This window comes from Sminthopsis crassicaudata, chromosome 2 (assembly GCF_048593235.1).
Source record: "Sminthopsis crassicaudata isolate SCR6 chromosome 2, ASM4859323v1, whole genome shotgun sequence".
NCBI lineage: Eukaryota > Metazoa > Chordata > Mammalia > Dasyuromorphia > Dasyuridae > Sminthopsis > Sminthopsis crassicaudata.
In genome coordinates, this window is record NC_133618.1 from 121,817,998 (window position 1) to 121,834,465 (window position 16,468).

Below are 16,468 nucleotides of genomic sequence, written 5' to 3' on the forward strand. Positions count from 1 at the left end.
TAGCCTTTCCAGCTTGGGAATGTCTGAGCCTATGATTCTAGTATACCGATTTCTTAGATGTTTAAAATAGTGATTTACTATAAAATAACCGAGGAAAACAAAAATAAATATACCATGATAATGGAAATGAGCAAGGATTAGACATTACAAACATCTTGGATTTTAATTCTGGTCCTAAGAACCACCTGCAAGCAGTAGGCCTATTTTTCTTATCCCTTTCTGCCTAAACAGAAAAAAATCTTGTTTCTTTTCCTTGACATTAGTTCAGATCTAAGTGTGTTTGTTGTCTGGGGCAGTTTCTTACACTGTAGGTCTAGAGTAACTGAATATGGGCGTCACGAAAAATCTGGCAACAGTAAAAGGTATCAGATATTGTTGTGATATGGGAGCCACCTGACAGTGGCTGCTGGAGGTCTAACTCAGACCTGTAGAATGGATCCTCTTATGTGAGAAGATGATGATGATGATTGATGGATGCTGCTGCTGCTGCTGCTGATAATAATAATAATAATAATAATAATAATAATAATAATAATATGATGATGATTGATGATGATGACAATGATGATGATGATGATGATGATGATACAAGGAGACTGAGAGGCAGTTTCCTTCTCTGACTTCTTTCCTCTTCCCTCTTGCCTCCAATTTATTTCATTCCCAGTCCACAAGCAACACCTGGATCAGCAAAGGCTGACTTGCAACTCCTTCAGATGTTATGATTCACAGCTAATAATTGACCAGCCTCTTTACCTAGGCATGGTCCTTTACAAGATATTAAAAGTTTTAGTTCTTTATGTAAAAATAAACAAGTATCTCATTAGGATGCAAATTTGTTTTCATCTTTAATAAATAGTAAAATTATATGTATGACAAAACTGTTTTAAATTAAATTCTTTATGATTTATTATAAGTAAATGTTTGATTTGTATTCCTATATTATATCCCTATATATCCAAGGTTGAGTAAAAATTTCTCAGACAAAAAAGGGTCACGAATGGAAAAAGTTTAAGAAGCACTGGTCTAGCGTATATGTGTCAAATCTCCAGTGTATGTTTTAGCCCTTATTAGTTAATATATTTTGGGAGTCTAGGGCCCCTCTTCATTTTTCTGATTGATTCTTCCATACGATTCTTCCTTCTTGAATGCTCCTTTGTTGATCAAGGCAGAAAATGAACTTTGGGGGCAACAAATAAACTGCTGAGAAAACTGTAAATAAAAGAGATTAAATTAATTTGTGAGGAATATAGGCACTTGCATTTTAGGATGTGAAAATGTGGTTATTTAAAAAAGCATAAAAATAACTTTTTAAAATTAAAAAATAATAGTTTTCAAATAAAATTGGTGTGAGAAACAGACTACAGAGGTACAAGGTAGAAAATGGATAAAATCTATTTGAGAATTGGGTATTGTGCATTCTCCAATTCATAAGAGGTCAAAGGATATGAACAATTATCAAAGAAATTAAAATTATTTCTAGTCATATAAAAATGCTCTAAATCACTATTGATTAGAAAAATGCAAATTAAGGCAACTCTGAGGTATAGCTTCACACCTCTCAGATTGGCTAAAATGACAGGAAAAGATAATGAGAAATGTTGGAGGGGATTTGGGAAAACTAGGACACTAATACATTGTTGGTGGAGTTGTGAACTGATACAACCATTCTAGAGAGCGTTTTTTTGGAATTATGCCCAAAGGACTATCAAACTACACATACCCTTTGATCCAGCACTGTCTCTCCTGGGTCTGTATCCCAAAGAGATCTTAAAAAGGGAAAAAGAACCATATGTGGAAAAATGTTTGTAGCAGTCCTTTTATAATTTCAAGGAATTGGAAACTGAGTGGATGTCCATCAATTGGGGAATGGTTGAATAAGTTATGGTATATAAATGTTATGGAATATTATTATTCTGTAAGAAATGATCAGCAGGATGATTTCAGAAAGGCCTGGAGAGATTTACATGAACTGATGCTAAGTGAAGTGAGTAGAACCAAGAGAACATTGTGTACAGCAACAAGAAGATTATGTGATGATCAATTCTGATGGACATGGGTCTTTTTAACAATGAAGTGATTCAGGCAAATTCTAATACAATTGTGACGGAGAGAACCATCTACATCTAGAAAGAGGACTGGAGGGGGAGGGACTGAAAGTGTATCAATAACATAGTATTGAAGAGCCCATCAGGAGATGAATTTCAAAGATAAAAGAGCAGTTAATGTAGGAGAAATGAAAGAGAAGATGTTAGCAAGAGTCTGCTAAGAGGAAGACTTTAGCTGCTAAGTTGGGAGATGGCAGGAGAAAGTCTAAAGCTCATCAGAAAACAGCTGAATTTTGCCTATTCCATTTAGAATCATCTGTAATTAGAGAGAAGTGAAACCTTTTCAAAGGGCTTGATTGCTTTCCACTGATTCTTTTCTGATTTAACAGGGGAAAGCAGGAAAAAAAGTTAACTAGTACAACTTTTTTTGTTGTGAAAATAAAGGGAAGTTGTTGATAGAGCATCTTGTTGAAGTGGCTGGGTTTGTCTGTATTGTCTAGACAGCCAATCTAAAGAGATTTGCAAGTTTTTTTTTTTTTTTTTTTTTTTTTTTTTTTTTTAAGAGAACTGTTTATTACTATAATAATGCAATACGTGCTCAGTTTCCTCTTAAGGGTGATTGTGAGCTAAAAGAGTTTGTCTTCATCAACTTGAGAGTAGAGGAGAAACAAGTTTGCCTAAAGAACAGAAAGGAATTGTTGGAGAAGCTGCTCTTTGTCCTATAGATTATTCCTGAACAGATCAAGAATTTAAAGATCCATTTCTTAAGTGAGTGGATTGTCCTTATTCATGTTTCCCTTTTTAATTTTCATGCCTATTTGCCTACGGTTACCGTGTATATTGGTGGGAGATTGTGACTCCTGTTTATGGACCATGATGTATTGATAATTTCTACATATACTTTATTTTTATTTTTTAGCTCCTTTTTAAAAAAATAATATTTATTTTTCTGAATACATGCAAAGGTAGTTTTCAACATTAACCTTTGCAAAACTTTGTGTTCCAAATTTTTTCCCTTCTCTCCCTCCTTTCCTGTCCCCAAGACACTAAACAATTGATATAGGCAAAACATGTGCAATTCTAAACATATTTCCATATTTGTCATCCTGCACAAGAAAAATCTAATCAAAAGGGGAAAAAACACAAGAAAAAAAAAACAAATAACAACAAAAAAAGGTGAAAATACTATTCTTTAATCCATATTCAGTCTCCATAGTTCTCTCTCTAAATGCAGATGGTACTCTATCACAAGTATATAAGAGTTGTCTTGGATCACCTTCTTGTTGAAAAGAGTCAAGTCCACCAAAGTTGATCATTATATAATTTTTGTTATTGTGTGCAATGTTCTCTTGGTTCTGCTCACTTCACTTAGCATCAATTCATGTAAGTTTTTCTAGGCTTTTCTGAAATCAGCCTGCTCATCATTTCTTTTAGAACAATAATATTCGATGACATTCATATACATATCTTATTCAGCCATTCTCTGACTGATGGGCATCCACTTAATTTCCATTTTTTGCCAGGACAAAAGGGGCTGCCACAAATATATATATATATATATATATATATATATATATATATATATATATTTTTTTTTTTTTTTGCACATGGGTATTTTTACTTTTTTTATGATTTCTTTGGGATACAGGCCTACTAGAAACTCTGCTAGATAGAGGGACATGAACATTTTGATAGCCCTTTGGGCATTCCCAAATTGCTCTCCAGAATGGTTGCATAAGTCCACAACTCAATCAAAAACACATTAGTGTTCCAGTTTTCCCACATTCCTTCCAACACTTAGTCTTTTCCTGTTATTTTAGTCAATCTGACAGGTATGAAGTGGTACCTCAGAGTTATCTCTAATCAATAGTGATTTAGAGTTTTTTCCCACATGACTAGAAATGGCTTTGATTTCTTCATCTGAAAATCATCTGGGAATGGCTTGTATTATAAATTTGAATCAATTCTCTACATATTTTAGAAAAGAAAGACTGGTTGTAAAAATTTTTTTTTGGGTCAGCTTTCTGCTTCCTTTATAATTTTGGCTGCATTGGTTTCGTTTGTGCAAAATCTTTCTAATTTAATACAATCAAAATAATCCATTTTGCTTTTCATAATGTTCTCTAAATTTTTTTTTGGCCATAAAGTTCTCCCTTCTCCATAGATTTGAGGAGACTAGTCCTTGTTCTAATTTGTTTACAATATCATCCTTTAGGTATAAACCATGAACCCATTTTAGCCTTATCTAGGTTGTTAGATATTGGTCAATGCCTAGTATTTTCCATACTATTTTCCAGCAAAATGCCGCGAGATGCCCCTGAGGAGGACTTTTATGCGGCCTTCAGGGTTAAGGCAAATGGGCTGAGGGGCGGAGACAGCGTGTGAGGTTTTGTTTTTACTAGAGTCGGGCCCTCCAACAGTCTGAGGGACAGTGAACTGGCCCCTATTTAAAAAGTTTGAGGACCAGTGCTTAGACTATGGTATTGGATAGAAGAACGTATTGAGAAGCTAGTTTACCAAAAGGTCACATTATGGCATTGTTAATTCTATAATGATCTTCATGAAAAAGACTAGGGAGGGAAAAAAGTGAATGATGGAGATCAGTTTTCTTTAAGTGCAGGCATAGTTTGTAAGCCCTATGGTTAGGTGATTTTTTTTGGTTATTGTTATTTTTTCCCTTGCTTTAAAGTGATGGGTTGAGAAATGAAACAGTTCCAAGGATCGGCTTTTAGGTCTTAGGCAAAAATGTGTAAAAGAATTTGCTGTTACTAGAAAGACTGGCCCAACCTGAGTAGCCGTTGGCAAATCAAAAAGTTTTGACCAGTGTTTCTTTCCTTCTTCCCCCATCTTTGATTTTTTTCCTTCTAATCTCTAACTCATCTATCTTAATCTATCTATACACACACATATATAAATATATATATTTTTTTCTCTTTTTTTCTTTTTAATTTAGGAAGCAACTATCGGGCCTGGTCACTCTCAGTTTGCTCTCAATATAATTCAGTTTTATCTGTCTGGGTGGTCAGTGGTAAGGAATCACTCTGTAACACCCCTAGTTTTGGCTCTAGGGAGATAATTTAGACGGGACGGTGCCTCGTAAATGTCAGCTATTATTGCCCTACTTCCGTTCTCTCTTCTGTTACACTTCTCGTTTGTACTTCTCGCTCTTTCGGCCGGGCTTACATTCACATCTCTTTCCGGTTCTACCGTCAGGGGCTCGGGCCGGGGAGGGCAGAGGGGCGTGAGCCCCGCGGGGGGGCCAGCAGCGGATCGCCTTTCTCCCCGCGGCTCCTTCAGCACGCTCCCCGCCGACGCCCTCGGGGCTGTCCAAAGAAGACGCGCCCGGTCTCCCGGATCTCTAAACGGATGCTGCGGGCGGGCAGACAAGCTCCGGGTGCCACGTCTATCATGCCAGCAGCGCAGCAGCCGCGCGAGGCATGGAGGGAGGGAGAGAGGGAGTGGGGGGAGAGCGGGGAAAGGAGGGGCGAGGCTAGAGGCTAGTGGCTGCCGCAGGCCAGGCGGGGAGGAGGCGGGGCCTAGACTTGAGGGGCAGGCGGAGGGATCAATAGGAGCGCGTCACGCCAGCGCGCGGGGAGGGGCGTGGAAGGGAGAGGGGCGGAGCCGAGGCCGTTGCTAGCGGCCGAGCTTGGGAGCGTCGGCAGGAAGCCCGGCCCGCCTCCGCCGCCGCAGTAGAGACTAGGGGAGTCGGCGGCGCAGTCAGTTAGCAGGCTAGGCAAGGTTGCGGACGGGCCGGCTAGCAGGCGTGCGAGCAGGTCGCCCCATCTCTCGGCCTCCTCTCCCCCCTCCCTCTGAGTTTTTCTCGCGCACGCGTCCCAGTCCGCTGGGCATCTTCCGCCCTCCTCCCGCCCCTCCGCCTCTTGCTGCGCTCTCCGCGCCCCCGGCCTCGAGCTCGCGCGCACCCACCTCTCACCATGTGCGGTAAGATTGGGGTGCGGGCGGGGGAGGGGTGCGGGGTGAGGGCTCAGAGGAGGACTGCGAGGGAGAGAGGCTCGGCCCCGCGGGGAGGAGGGGGCGTTTCCCCGGGGGAAGAAGGGGTGGCTGCTGGAGCAGGTATGGATGGAGGGGATGGGAACCTGGGCTCTGCTCTGATTCACCCCTGAGGTGGGCTGGGCAGGGCACCTCCCGCCCGGCTCCGAATCTTGGGGCGTCTGGAAGCGAGGGAAGGTCGGCCCCGCCTCCCACCTCCCACCTCCGTCCCCATCCTTTCCTCGAGTTTGGGGAAAGCGTAGGAAGGACTCCCTCTCCCCTCCCGGGGCTGAAAAGGGGCCAGGGCCCAGGTATCTTCTGGAGGCCAGACAGGGGAGAGAGGGGACCCAGACTGGGCCCTGGCCTGCGAGGAGGGGGACGCGGGAAGTCCGAACCGGGCTCCCGGGGCTGGCCGGGGAGGGGGCGTGGTCATCGGACGAGTCCTGAACCCTCCCGGGCGGCCCCTGCTTCGGGTGCGCCGGAGGCCCGGGGGACACCTGACACCTGTGGAAGGCCCCGGGGGTGTTTATGCCAGGACCGGAGGGGAGGAGGCTGGGGTCCGAGCACCTGAGCTGTCCGCCCGAAGTGTTTGAAAAGCCTTTTGTGTGCGGCTCGGCTCCCGAAGGTGAAGTGGTGGAGAGGCGGGGTAGGCTTGACGGGCGGAAAAAAAAATTGGCTAATAAAAGAGAACTGCCCCAAAGTAGAGAAGAGTTCTCCCAGGCCGTGAGCTTCTCTTTAATGGAGGTCTTCCAACGGCGACCGTAGCGCTGCTGACTGGATGCTTTCTGTGCGAGGTACTGGTAATCCCCTGGAAGCCAACTGGGATGTCCCAGGTGCGAGTGATGGGAAAATCCTGTACGGTGCTGAGCATCCTGCTTTGTATGTTAATAAATGCTCTATGAGTGTAGCTATTATTATTCTTTATAAATCGTGGTGAAAATCGAGCTAGACGGAAGGGGCCGGCGCCGAGTGAGGTCTCAGGTTAATTAGTCCTTTCCTGCCTTTTTTTTCCCTTTTTTTCTTTAAGATGTAGAAGTTATTGTGCGTATTTTATTTCAATAATCAGGGGCCTGACAGTGCTTAAAAATCACCTCAGTTTATGCTTTCCTTACTCACTGCTGAAATTATGTCCATATCGGTAGGTTTAATAAGTAACTGTAAGTGAAAGGCCTTATGTACTTGGGCACGTCCCTCCTACTTCCACGCCTCCTGTTGCAAATAAGATACCCAGTACATCAGTGCTGACAAGACTACTTTATCTGGACTGTCTCTTATTTACTTCCATAGCTGTGCTTTTAAAGGAGTGAATGGGATTCATTTCCTGTACTTCAAGAGTCTGTGACTATCATCAGTGTGGATCTTCACACATGTAGAGTGTAGCATCTCTGGCGGGGTATGTGCAGTGCACCATTAAATACTGGGGACACCAGTAGAAAAAGCAAGGTAGTCCTTGCTCTGAAGGAGCTCATGTAACAGGGGGAGACAACATACCTAGGAAATTTCAGCTGCAGTTAAGTGGAAAGCCTAGGGGTCCTTAGGATGTAACAGGTAAAGCAGACACTAATGCATCTTCTTTAATGCCGTTTTCATTGGTAAAATCATATTCATCTTTTTTATTTTTTATTTTTGGAAATTGAACTATTGATAGTGCCAGAGATTTTGGTGGTTAAAAACTTCTTTTTCTGGATCTTCACTAGAGTTACGGCTTTTGAGGAGGCAGGGTCTGCAACATCTGCCATGCCTCATTTCCACAAGTTTTGCTCCTCTGAACAAGTTATTCTGGATCTCTTCAGCTTGCTTGTGATAGTTGTAAACAGAATTGGTGGTCTGGGGTTCCCATGTTGGGCTTGTTTTAGGCTCTATTAAGATTAGTTAGTTCATTAGTTCCTGATGAAAACATAAGATACTTGCTCGTCAGCCCTGTAGTTTCCAAATTAAAGCTAAAAACTAAACTCAGCTAGAATGTCTTTTTTTTTTTTTTTTTTTTTTTTTTTTAAAACTACTGCTTACTAGTAGATTGTAATGATCTTGTTCTCAAGTTTTCATAGCACAAGCACTTTGTCTAGATCTCTTTTTGGTCTATAGAAAAGGTAGCATATGAATTTATTTGTATACATGTTATAGTCTTCCTACTAGACTACAAAAGACTTGAAGACCAAGATTGTTGTCTTCTAAAAAATTTGTTAGTGAAATTAGTTTTCAACAAACACATTCAGTATACAAAGAATAACTAAAAAGATGATTGTGAATCTGTGAATTCCTTTTCCATGTATTAAGAACTATATTAAACTTAAGTTAATAACATTGCTTTTTCTCCTTATGAACTTGAAGGCGTAAGGACTATTTCTTTTTTAAAATTTGTATCCCTGGCACTGAGCCAAGTATCTGTCATGTGTAATTTAATAAACGCTTATTGATTCAGTGTTTGAACATTACTGATTTCTTTTACTGTTTCCTTATAAGAATTAGATATTTTAATAATGCTTTAATATATCCCTGTCTCAAAAATTTATATATTTCTATGTAGTTTTTGTTTACATTTTTTTCATAAATATTCATAAAAGAAGATTTAGCCAACATTATGGGGAGGATTTCCTCTTGATCATTCATAGAATCATTGAATTTGACAATTAGAATTGACTTCATCTAAACTAACCATCTTTAAAAGGAATTCTAAATATAAGATGCTAGTTAGATGGTCATCTAGCTGTCTAAAGACTTGCAAAGAACCTATTATTTGACAAAGCAGCCTATTTTCCTTTTAAGTTTTAGAAGTTTTTTGTAACATTAAGCCTAAATTATTTTCTTTGCAACTTTGATCTATTTTTTTAGTTCTGCTTTCTTGAATCAAACAATCTCTAATCTCTTTCTCATGGTAGCCCCTCAGATACTTAAACACAATATTATGTCCTATTTCTCCCTTTTTTTACCTTCAGCTCTCTTTTTCTCTTTTACAGCCTCATCTTCTCTCTCTCTCTCTCTCTCTCTCTCTCTCTCTCTCTCTCTCTCTCTCTCTCTCTCTCTCCTCTCTCTCTCTCTCTCTCTCTCTCTCTCCTTCTCTCCCTTCTCTCCCTCTCTCCCTCTCTCCCTCTCTCCCTCTCTCCCTCTCTCCCTCTCTCCCCTCTCTCCCTCTCTCCCCTCTCTCCCCCTCTCTCCCCCTCTCCCCCTCTCCCCCCTCTCCCTTCTCTCTCCTCTCTCCCCTCTCTCCCCTCTCTCTCCCCTCTCTCCCCTCTCTCCCCTCTCTCTCCCCTCTCTCCCCCTCTCTCCCCTCTCTCTCCTCTCTCTCTCTCTCTCTCTCTCTCTCTCTCTCTCTCTCTCTCTCTCTCTCCTCTCTCTTCCTCTCTCTCTCTCTCTCCCCTCTCTCTCCCCCTCTCTCTCCCCTCTCTTCGCTCTCTTCCCTTTCACCTGACTTTCATTTCTCCCTCTCTCTTATCTTTCCTCCACCTCACTACTTCACCCCATTTGGAAATGCAGAAGCCACTTATGGGCCTAATCCCAATACTGATCCACTTGGAAGCTTTGATGTTTTCTGACCTGGGGCTGTTTGTCTTTACTCCGTCTGAGTGATAATTCTCCCTCCCCATTTCAGAGTCTGTGTTAGTATTTGACTTAGTTGGCTGTAACTCTTCTTGCAGTTCAGAACTTGAGAAGAGATCCCTGGCATCAGTGTTCCCAGTTACAGGGCATTGTAAGTGTGTGCTACCATATCTGATCTTGAGCCTTGTCTTCTGCAGGCCAAGCACTCCCAGTTCTTTCACCAGATCTTTATATGATATGTACTGACCATCCTTCACAATTTTGGTTGGCCTGTTCTTTATCTTCATCAGCCTAACAATATCCTTCCTCAGCCTTGGTGCACAGGGATTGAATGTGATACCCAAGAAGAGTTCTGACTAGGGAAGATTAGAGACAGACCTTTTTATGCTTGGAAGCTGGATGTTGTGATGCAACCCAAAATTAAATTAGCCTTTTTGGCTCCTGTGAATGTACATGGACCTTGCACTCTATTAGAACCTTAGATCTTTTTAGATCAATTGTGATTTAACTATTTATTATATAAAAACATACAGAATAAACATAAAGTTATTAAATATAAACAAAGTAGTTAAATAGAAGGTAGTTTGATACTAGCAATTGGGAAAATTAGAAAAGCTTCATAAGGGAAGTTAGTGCTTGTGCTGCATTAGAAAGTTAAAAGAGGGACTGGATAGAGATAAGGAGCTTCTAAATTTCAGGCATAAGGCTTTTGCAAAAGGCTTGGAGCCAGGAGAAGGAGAGTCCCCTGTGTGAGGAGCAAAAAAGTGGGTCATTTGGGCTGAATCAAAGAATGTAATAGGGAGTTTTTAATCCAGTGAAGTGGGAAAGATGGGTTTGGGGTCCATCATATGTACGGCTTTAAAATCTAAGCAAATGAGTTTATATTTTTGGAAACTATAGGAAGCCTGCTGGAATGAAATGAGTAGGGGCATAACAGGATCAGATTTTCACTTAAGGAAAATTACTTTGAAATGTCCTTCCAAGAAGACATAAAAAGAAATTGGAGGGATAGAAGAGCTAAGATAATGTATTGTCAGGAAAACCAAGAGAGTAGAGCTTCAAGAAGGAAGGAGTAAGTAGTACTGATTCTGAATATAACTCAGAAATCACTTTCCTGCTACCTTTCTTCTACCAACAAAAAAAAAAAAAAAACAACAACCCTAATTTAGACATTAAAGACTCTTTGATTTTGATCTGATCTACCTTTTCAGACATAAACTACTTCTATTCCCTTTGACACTCATATTGCCTTTTATTCAATAATGCTTAGATTCTACAGATGTCTGACTTTGTCATACTTCTGCTAAAAAAAAGTGTGGATTTGAACTTTACCACTTCTGGTAATAGTTCTTATGTGATCTTGAGCCCATCATGCTCTTGGGAGGACTGCATTAAGTTATGAGGGGAGTTAGACTAAGTGATTCCTGTTTTCCCTTCCAAATCGAAACCGTCATCTTTTATAGCTGATTTTCCTCTACACAAAGGTTCATATGGTTTTCATGTCAGGGTCTTCCATGTCTGAGGTTGCTTTACTTAGCCCTCCTCATTTCATACTACCTTTTCTGTAATTTCAGAGAAACGGAAAACTACTCTGTTCCCTGGGAGCGTTCTTAGCCCTTTCCTGAATTTTCTTTGTGCACTCTTCTTTTTGTCTTGACTGAGATGTGCTCTTCCTCATCTTCCTTAGTTTTCCTTCAGAGCTCATCTTATGACCTACCTCATTTGTGTAGGCTTCCTTTCTTCCTAGCTGAAAGCTTGATGTTCTTGCCTAAATTCTTAGAGCCTTGTCTGGAGATCTTCACTCTTTCTATTCCCTGTCTTATATTTATATGGGTATATGTTCTGTTCTAATAAATGAGCTGGAAGCTCTGAGGACAGGGAACTTGCTTGTCTTTCTGTCCTTTACCTCCACCATTTTGCTTTGCCTGTGATACCTCATTAATGTTTATTAAATTAAGTTGAATTTCAGTAGGAAATGATACTGATAACTGAGTAAATTCTAGGCTTGGAGGATTTTGCTCTAGTTTGATTGGAACATTGAGTACATGTAAGGGAAATGTCAAAGAAAGCTATCAAAATGTTAGAGCCATGTTATGTCAGTCTTGAAATACCTGGCCAAGGGCTTTTGTGTTTTATCTTATAGGCAAAAGGGAGTTATTGAAGGTTTTTTAGTGATGTGGTCAGATTGGTGCCTTTAAAACATTTTAGGAACTATGTGATAGGGAAGAGGTTAGATTTCCTAGAAGGCAATTTCATTGGTTTAGGTAAGGGAGGAGAAATGTGTACCTTGCAGTAGTATTACTGTAAAGAGATAGAAAATGGATATGAGATGGAGAGTGAGATTTAGAAGGAAATGGTGACTGATGAGATATAAGGAGATAAAGGCAAATGCTTAAATGGCTCCCAAATTTTGGTGTCATCATTTGCAAAACTGTATATATGTGCGTGTTGTGTGTGTGGTGTGTGTGTGTGTGTGTGTGTGTGTGTGTATAAAATCTCATTTGAATCTCACAAGGACCCTATCAATATCCCCATTATACATATCAGAGAGATGAACTGACTTGCCCAAGTCATGTAAGTAGTAAATATCAGAAGTAGGATTCATCTCGGGCCTTCCTAATTCCATGCTAATATTCTATCCTTGTAGAGTCTTTAGGAGAAAAGAAAAAAGTCTCTTAGGTTTTGAATGTCTAAGTAACTTGTAGTAAATATTTCAAATCTATCATTTTTTCATCAGCTCTTAAAAATATTTTTATTTATGCTCATTTTTTTTAATGTCACTTTGACTTTCTAATGGCTTAACCTAAATAATTTTTTTCACATGCAAGCCAAATCTTAAGAATTCTCTGGTAAAATAATATACTACTTTAAAAAAAAAAAAAAAAAAAAAAAGCTTTGATATTTGGGAAAAAAATCAGACAATTAATTTTCTGTTGCAGAAAGGACTGTTCTAAATATCTGGAGTATTTTAAAGGACATATATAAAATAGATATTCATATTTACATTATATATCACAGTGATTTATAAAATATTTTCCTACAACTATCCTGTAGTGATAGTTATGAGGAATTTAAGGCACATATTCCTTTTGCCTAGAATTATATAGTTAGTGATTTAGACTTAAGACTTGAACACAGATGCATTTGTCCTGACCTCAGTTTCCTTCTTCTTTTTACTGTAGAATGCTGGATTGTGAGGATTATATTTTACTTAAATAGCCACATTTTTAAGTGAATATCAGGCAGTTAGTCACAAACTGGGACTGTGCTGGGGACTGCTGGGGATACAAAAAAAAGGTAAAAACAACATCCCTGCCCTCTGGAAGCTTACATAAACAAAACAAAACAAAAACCCAAAACCTATGTACGTTCAATAGGAATACAGTATAAAAATAAGAGGTAAATTCAGAGGGAAAGTCCTTGAAGTGGGAGTGGGATTAGGAAAGATATACTCTGCAGAAAATAGCATTTGAACTGGTTTTTGGGAGAGACCATTAAGTAAAGGTAAAGAGGGAGATCGTTGCTGGCATGGGAGACAGCTGGTGAAAAGCCATGGAGTTGGAAGAGAGGAGTTAAGATATTTTCTTTACTAAGTTTGATCTTATTGAATCTTCCCCTCTCTGTTCCTACCTGTTACTTATTTTGCTTCTGTTTTTAAATATTTTTTATTTTCAATTCCAGATTTTCTCTTTCTCCAGGTGCCTCCCCTATCCATTAAGAAGTAAAGAAATACAAAACCATTACAAATAGAAAGACATGGAAAAGAAATTTCCACGTTAGCATATTCAGGGGGGAAAAAGTAAGAAAGAAAAAGTGCTTCAGTCTGCCCTTTTAAAAGTTGACCTGTTTGCTATTTGGAGATGAATGGTACTTTTTACCTTGGAATTGTAGTGGGTCATTGTATTGATCAAGTTGAGTATATTTACAATATTGCTATTCCTTAATTAAATTAAAACATTTTTTTTTCTGGTTCTGTTCACTTTTCTTTGCCTGAGTTTATACATACTTCCCAGGTTTTTCTGAAGCCATTCTTTTCATTTCTTACAGCACACTAGTATATTCTGATACATTTATATACCCTAACTTACACTGTTTCCCAAGTAATGAGTATATCCCCCTTTTTCAGTTCTTGCTATTCCCCCCCCCCCAAAAAAAAAGCTGCTGTCAGCATTTTTTTGTATATGTGAAGTTTTTTTTGGGGGGGGTTGTTTTCATCTTTCTTCAGTGCCCTATAGCAATGCTAGAATGGAGAAAGGAGCTTCTGATCCATTAAGTTGGCCATTAAATGAAGCTGTAAAATAATCTAAAGCAAATAAGAAATTTTATTTAATAAATAAATTTTACTTATTTAGATCAAATAAAACAAATAATTTGATTCTTTTTTTTTACTTTAAAAAATTAGGCAATTTTTCTTTTATTTCTCACTTTAAGCAAATCACTTTTTAAACTTTTGTGTGAATTTTTTATTTGTAATTGCAGGAGAAAAACTTCTTTCATCATGTTATCATAAATTATCCATGTTCAAATATTATAGAATTATATTTTAAAATTAGAAAAGATATTAATACATGCCAAGCCCTTTATATTACAGATAAGAATATGGAGGTCTAGTTATATTCAAATTATGAATCTAGAGGTTCTGATTTTTATTCTAGTATCCTTGTAATGTTATTACAACATTATAATATAATAATAATTATTTTATTATTAGCATAATATTATATATATATATATATAGAGAGAGAGAGAGAGAAGAACAGATAACTATCTCCTTCATCATTTCTTATAGCACAATAGTATTTCATTGCTTTCATCGACTATAATTTCTTCAACCATTCCCCAATACAAAGAACTTTTTTGGTTTCCAATTCTTTACCAGATTTCTCTCTTTCTTTCTCTCTTTCTTCTCTCTCTTCTTCTTTCTCTCTTTCTTTCTCTCTTTCTTTCTCTCTTTCTCTCTCTCTCTCTCTTTCTCTCTCTCTCTCTCTCTCTCTCTCTCTCTCTCTCTCTCTCTCTCTCTCTCTCTCTCTCTCCCTTTTTCTCCCTTTTTCTCCCTTTCTCCCTCCCTTCCTTCCCTCCCTCCTTCCTTCCCTCCTTCCTTCCCTCCTTTCTTCCCTCCTTCCTTCCTTCCCTCCTTCCTTCCCTCCTTCCTTCCCTCCCTCCTTCCTTCCCTCCTTCCTTCCTTCCTTCCCTCCCTCCCATGGGAGTATAGAGTTAGACTTTTAAAGATCTTTAGAAACAATTTAGTTTAACTCCCTCATTTTTAATAGATAGGGAACCTGAATTTAGGAAGAGATAAAGTGACTTGCTCAGTGTTACTAACACACTCTTATCTGACAGGGCATGAAATCTCTCTTCTCTTCCCTGAAATGAGGGCGCTACATTTTGTCAGCTCTCCTTAAGGGCCAAAATTGGTCAGTATAATTACATAGCATTCACATTCATTTTGTTGTTCTTTCTGACAAATCTACTCTTTCCCTGACTATTTCTCTATGGTGAATGAAGCCTGTAATTAGCAGGGAAGAAGTGTGAACTCTTGATGATTATCAATCAGAATAAAGAAGAACAAATACACTGGAATATAATTATAACAGTATTTTGTCTTGAAGAGATTTCACACTTTTTTTTTTTTTTTCCTCTTCTACTGTCTTAGGGGATTTAATTATTAAAACACCAAAAGAACTTCTTTATGTGAGGTGTTTTTCCTATTACATAGCTGTATAACATGCATCACAAAAGTTTTATTTGCATTCTGCTATTGTGGGTTGTGAAATTTAATTTGTCCTTAGTTAATGACTCATTTCTCTATAACTTCAGGTTATAATTTTGTTTAATTTACTTGGCATCTAATTATACAGCTTTGCTATATTGCCAAGCACCCTAGTGTGGCAACATGTAGAAAATTCCTGATAGCCTGATAGCTTTTTTTTTTTTTTTAGTCCTTTCTTTCTATTTTTATATTAATTTTATGTGGCATATTTCCTTTTATTTGTCCAGAAGCTGTTTTAGTAGGGTGCTGTATTTAGAGGTCTTATTTTAAACTCCTATTCAGACACCTATTGTATGTGATCCTGTACAAGTTACTTAGCTGAATTTCAACTATTTCCTTATTTGTAATGTAAAAATTATAATAAATATTCACTTCCAAGCATTATGAAGATCAAATAAGCAGCTGGAGGCTCTGGGTAGAGCACTGGTATTGAGTCAGGAAGGCATGAGTTCAAATGCAGCTTAAACATGCCCTTCTTGTATGACCTGGGCAAGTCATTTAACCTCTGCCTGACACTGGATCCATTGGGGAAGAAAATGCCAAGAAAACCCCAAGTGAGGCCATGAAGGGTTGGACTGAAGTGAAATGACTGAACAGTAATAATATTTTGTGAACCTGAAAGTATTACATGCATATTTATCGTAAAAAATTTAAAATTTATTTATTTATTTAGATATTTTATTAAAATTATTTTTAATATTATTTATTATTAAAATTTATATATAAAATTGCTTGGAACTTTTAGGACAGATAGGAAATGTTTTAAAAAGTTAAGAATAGAGGAAAATAAAATATTTTTCTTAATCTTTTTGTATTTTTTTAAAATTTCCTCTGAATTGTCTGTAAATAAGATATTTGTAATTTATAACAGTGAAACATATTGACTTCTTTTATTTTATAAGTCAAAGAAAGTAATGTAGAAGATTAAAAACTTGTAAACCCAAATTCTTTATTCTTTCTTACATAGAAGTTGTTGTTCAGTGCTTTTCCATTTATGTCTGACTATTTTTGATCCCGTTTGGAGTTTTCATGGCAAAGATATTGGAGTGGTTTACCATTTCCTTCATCTTATTTTACAGATGATGAAACAGGCAAACAGGATTAAGTGACTTGGCCAGGATCACATAGC

General features: G+C 38.5%; 1 protein-coding gene across 8 annotated transcripts in view; it reads left to right on the forward strand.

Annotated features, from left to right (window-relative positions):
• The first annotated feature begins 5,636 nt into the window (after positions 1-5,636).
• The window catches only part of GFPT1 (glutamine--fructose-6-phosphate transaminase 1), a 57,906-nt gene continuing 47,074 nt past the window's right edge, over positions 5,637-16,468 (forward strand). For 2 of the 8 annotated variants that reach the window (XM_074287137.1, XM_074287139.1), the window contains exon 1: positions 6,546-6,657. In XM_074287137.1, coding sequence (XP_074143238.1) covers positions 6,561-6,657 — 97 coding nt within the window. In that variant the 5' untranslated portion in view covers positions 6,546-6,560. Of the gene's footprint in view, positions 5,985-6,470; positions 6,866-16,468 lie in introns of those variants that run through there. The other 6 variants (XM_074287141.1, XM_074287142.1, XM_074287143.1 and 3 more) reach the window with 6 other exon arrangements.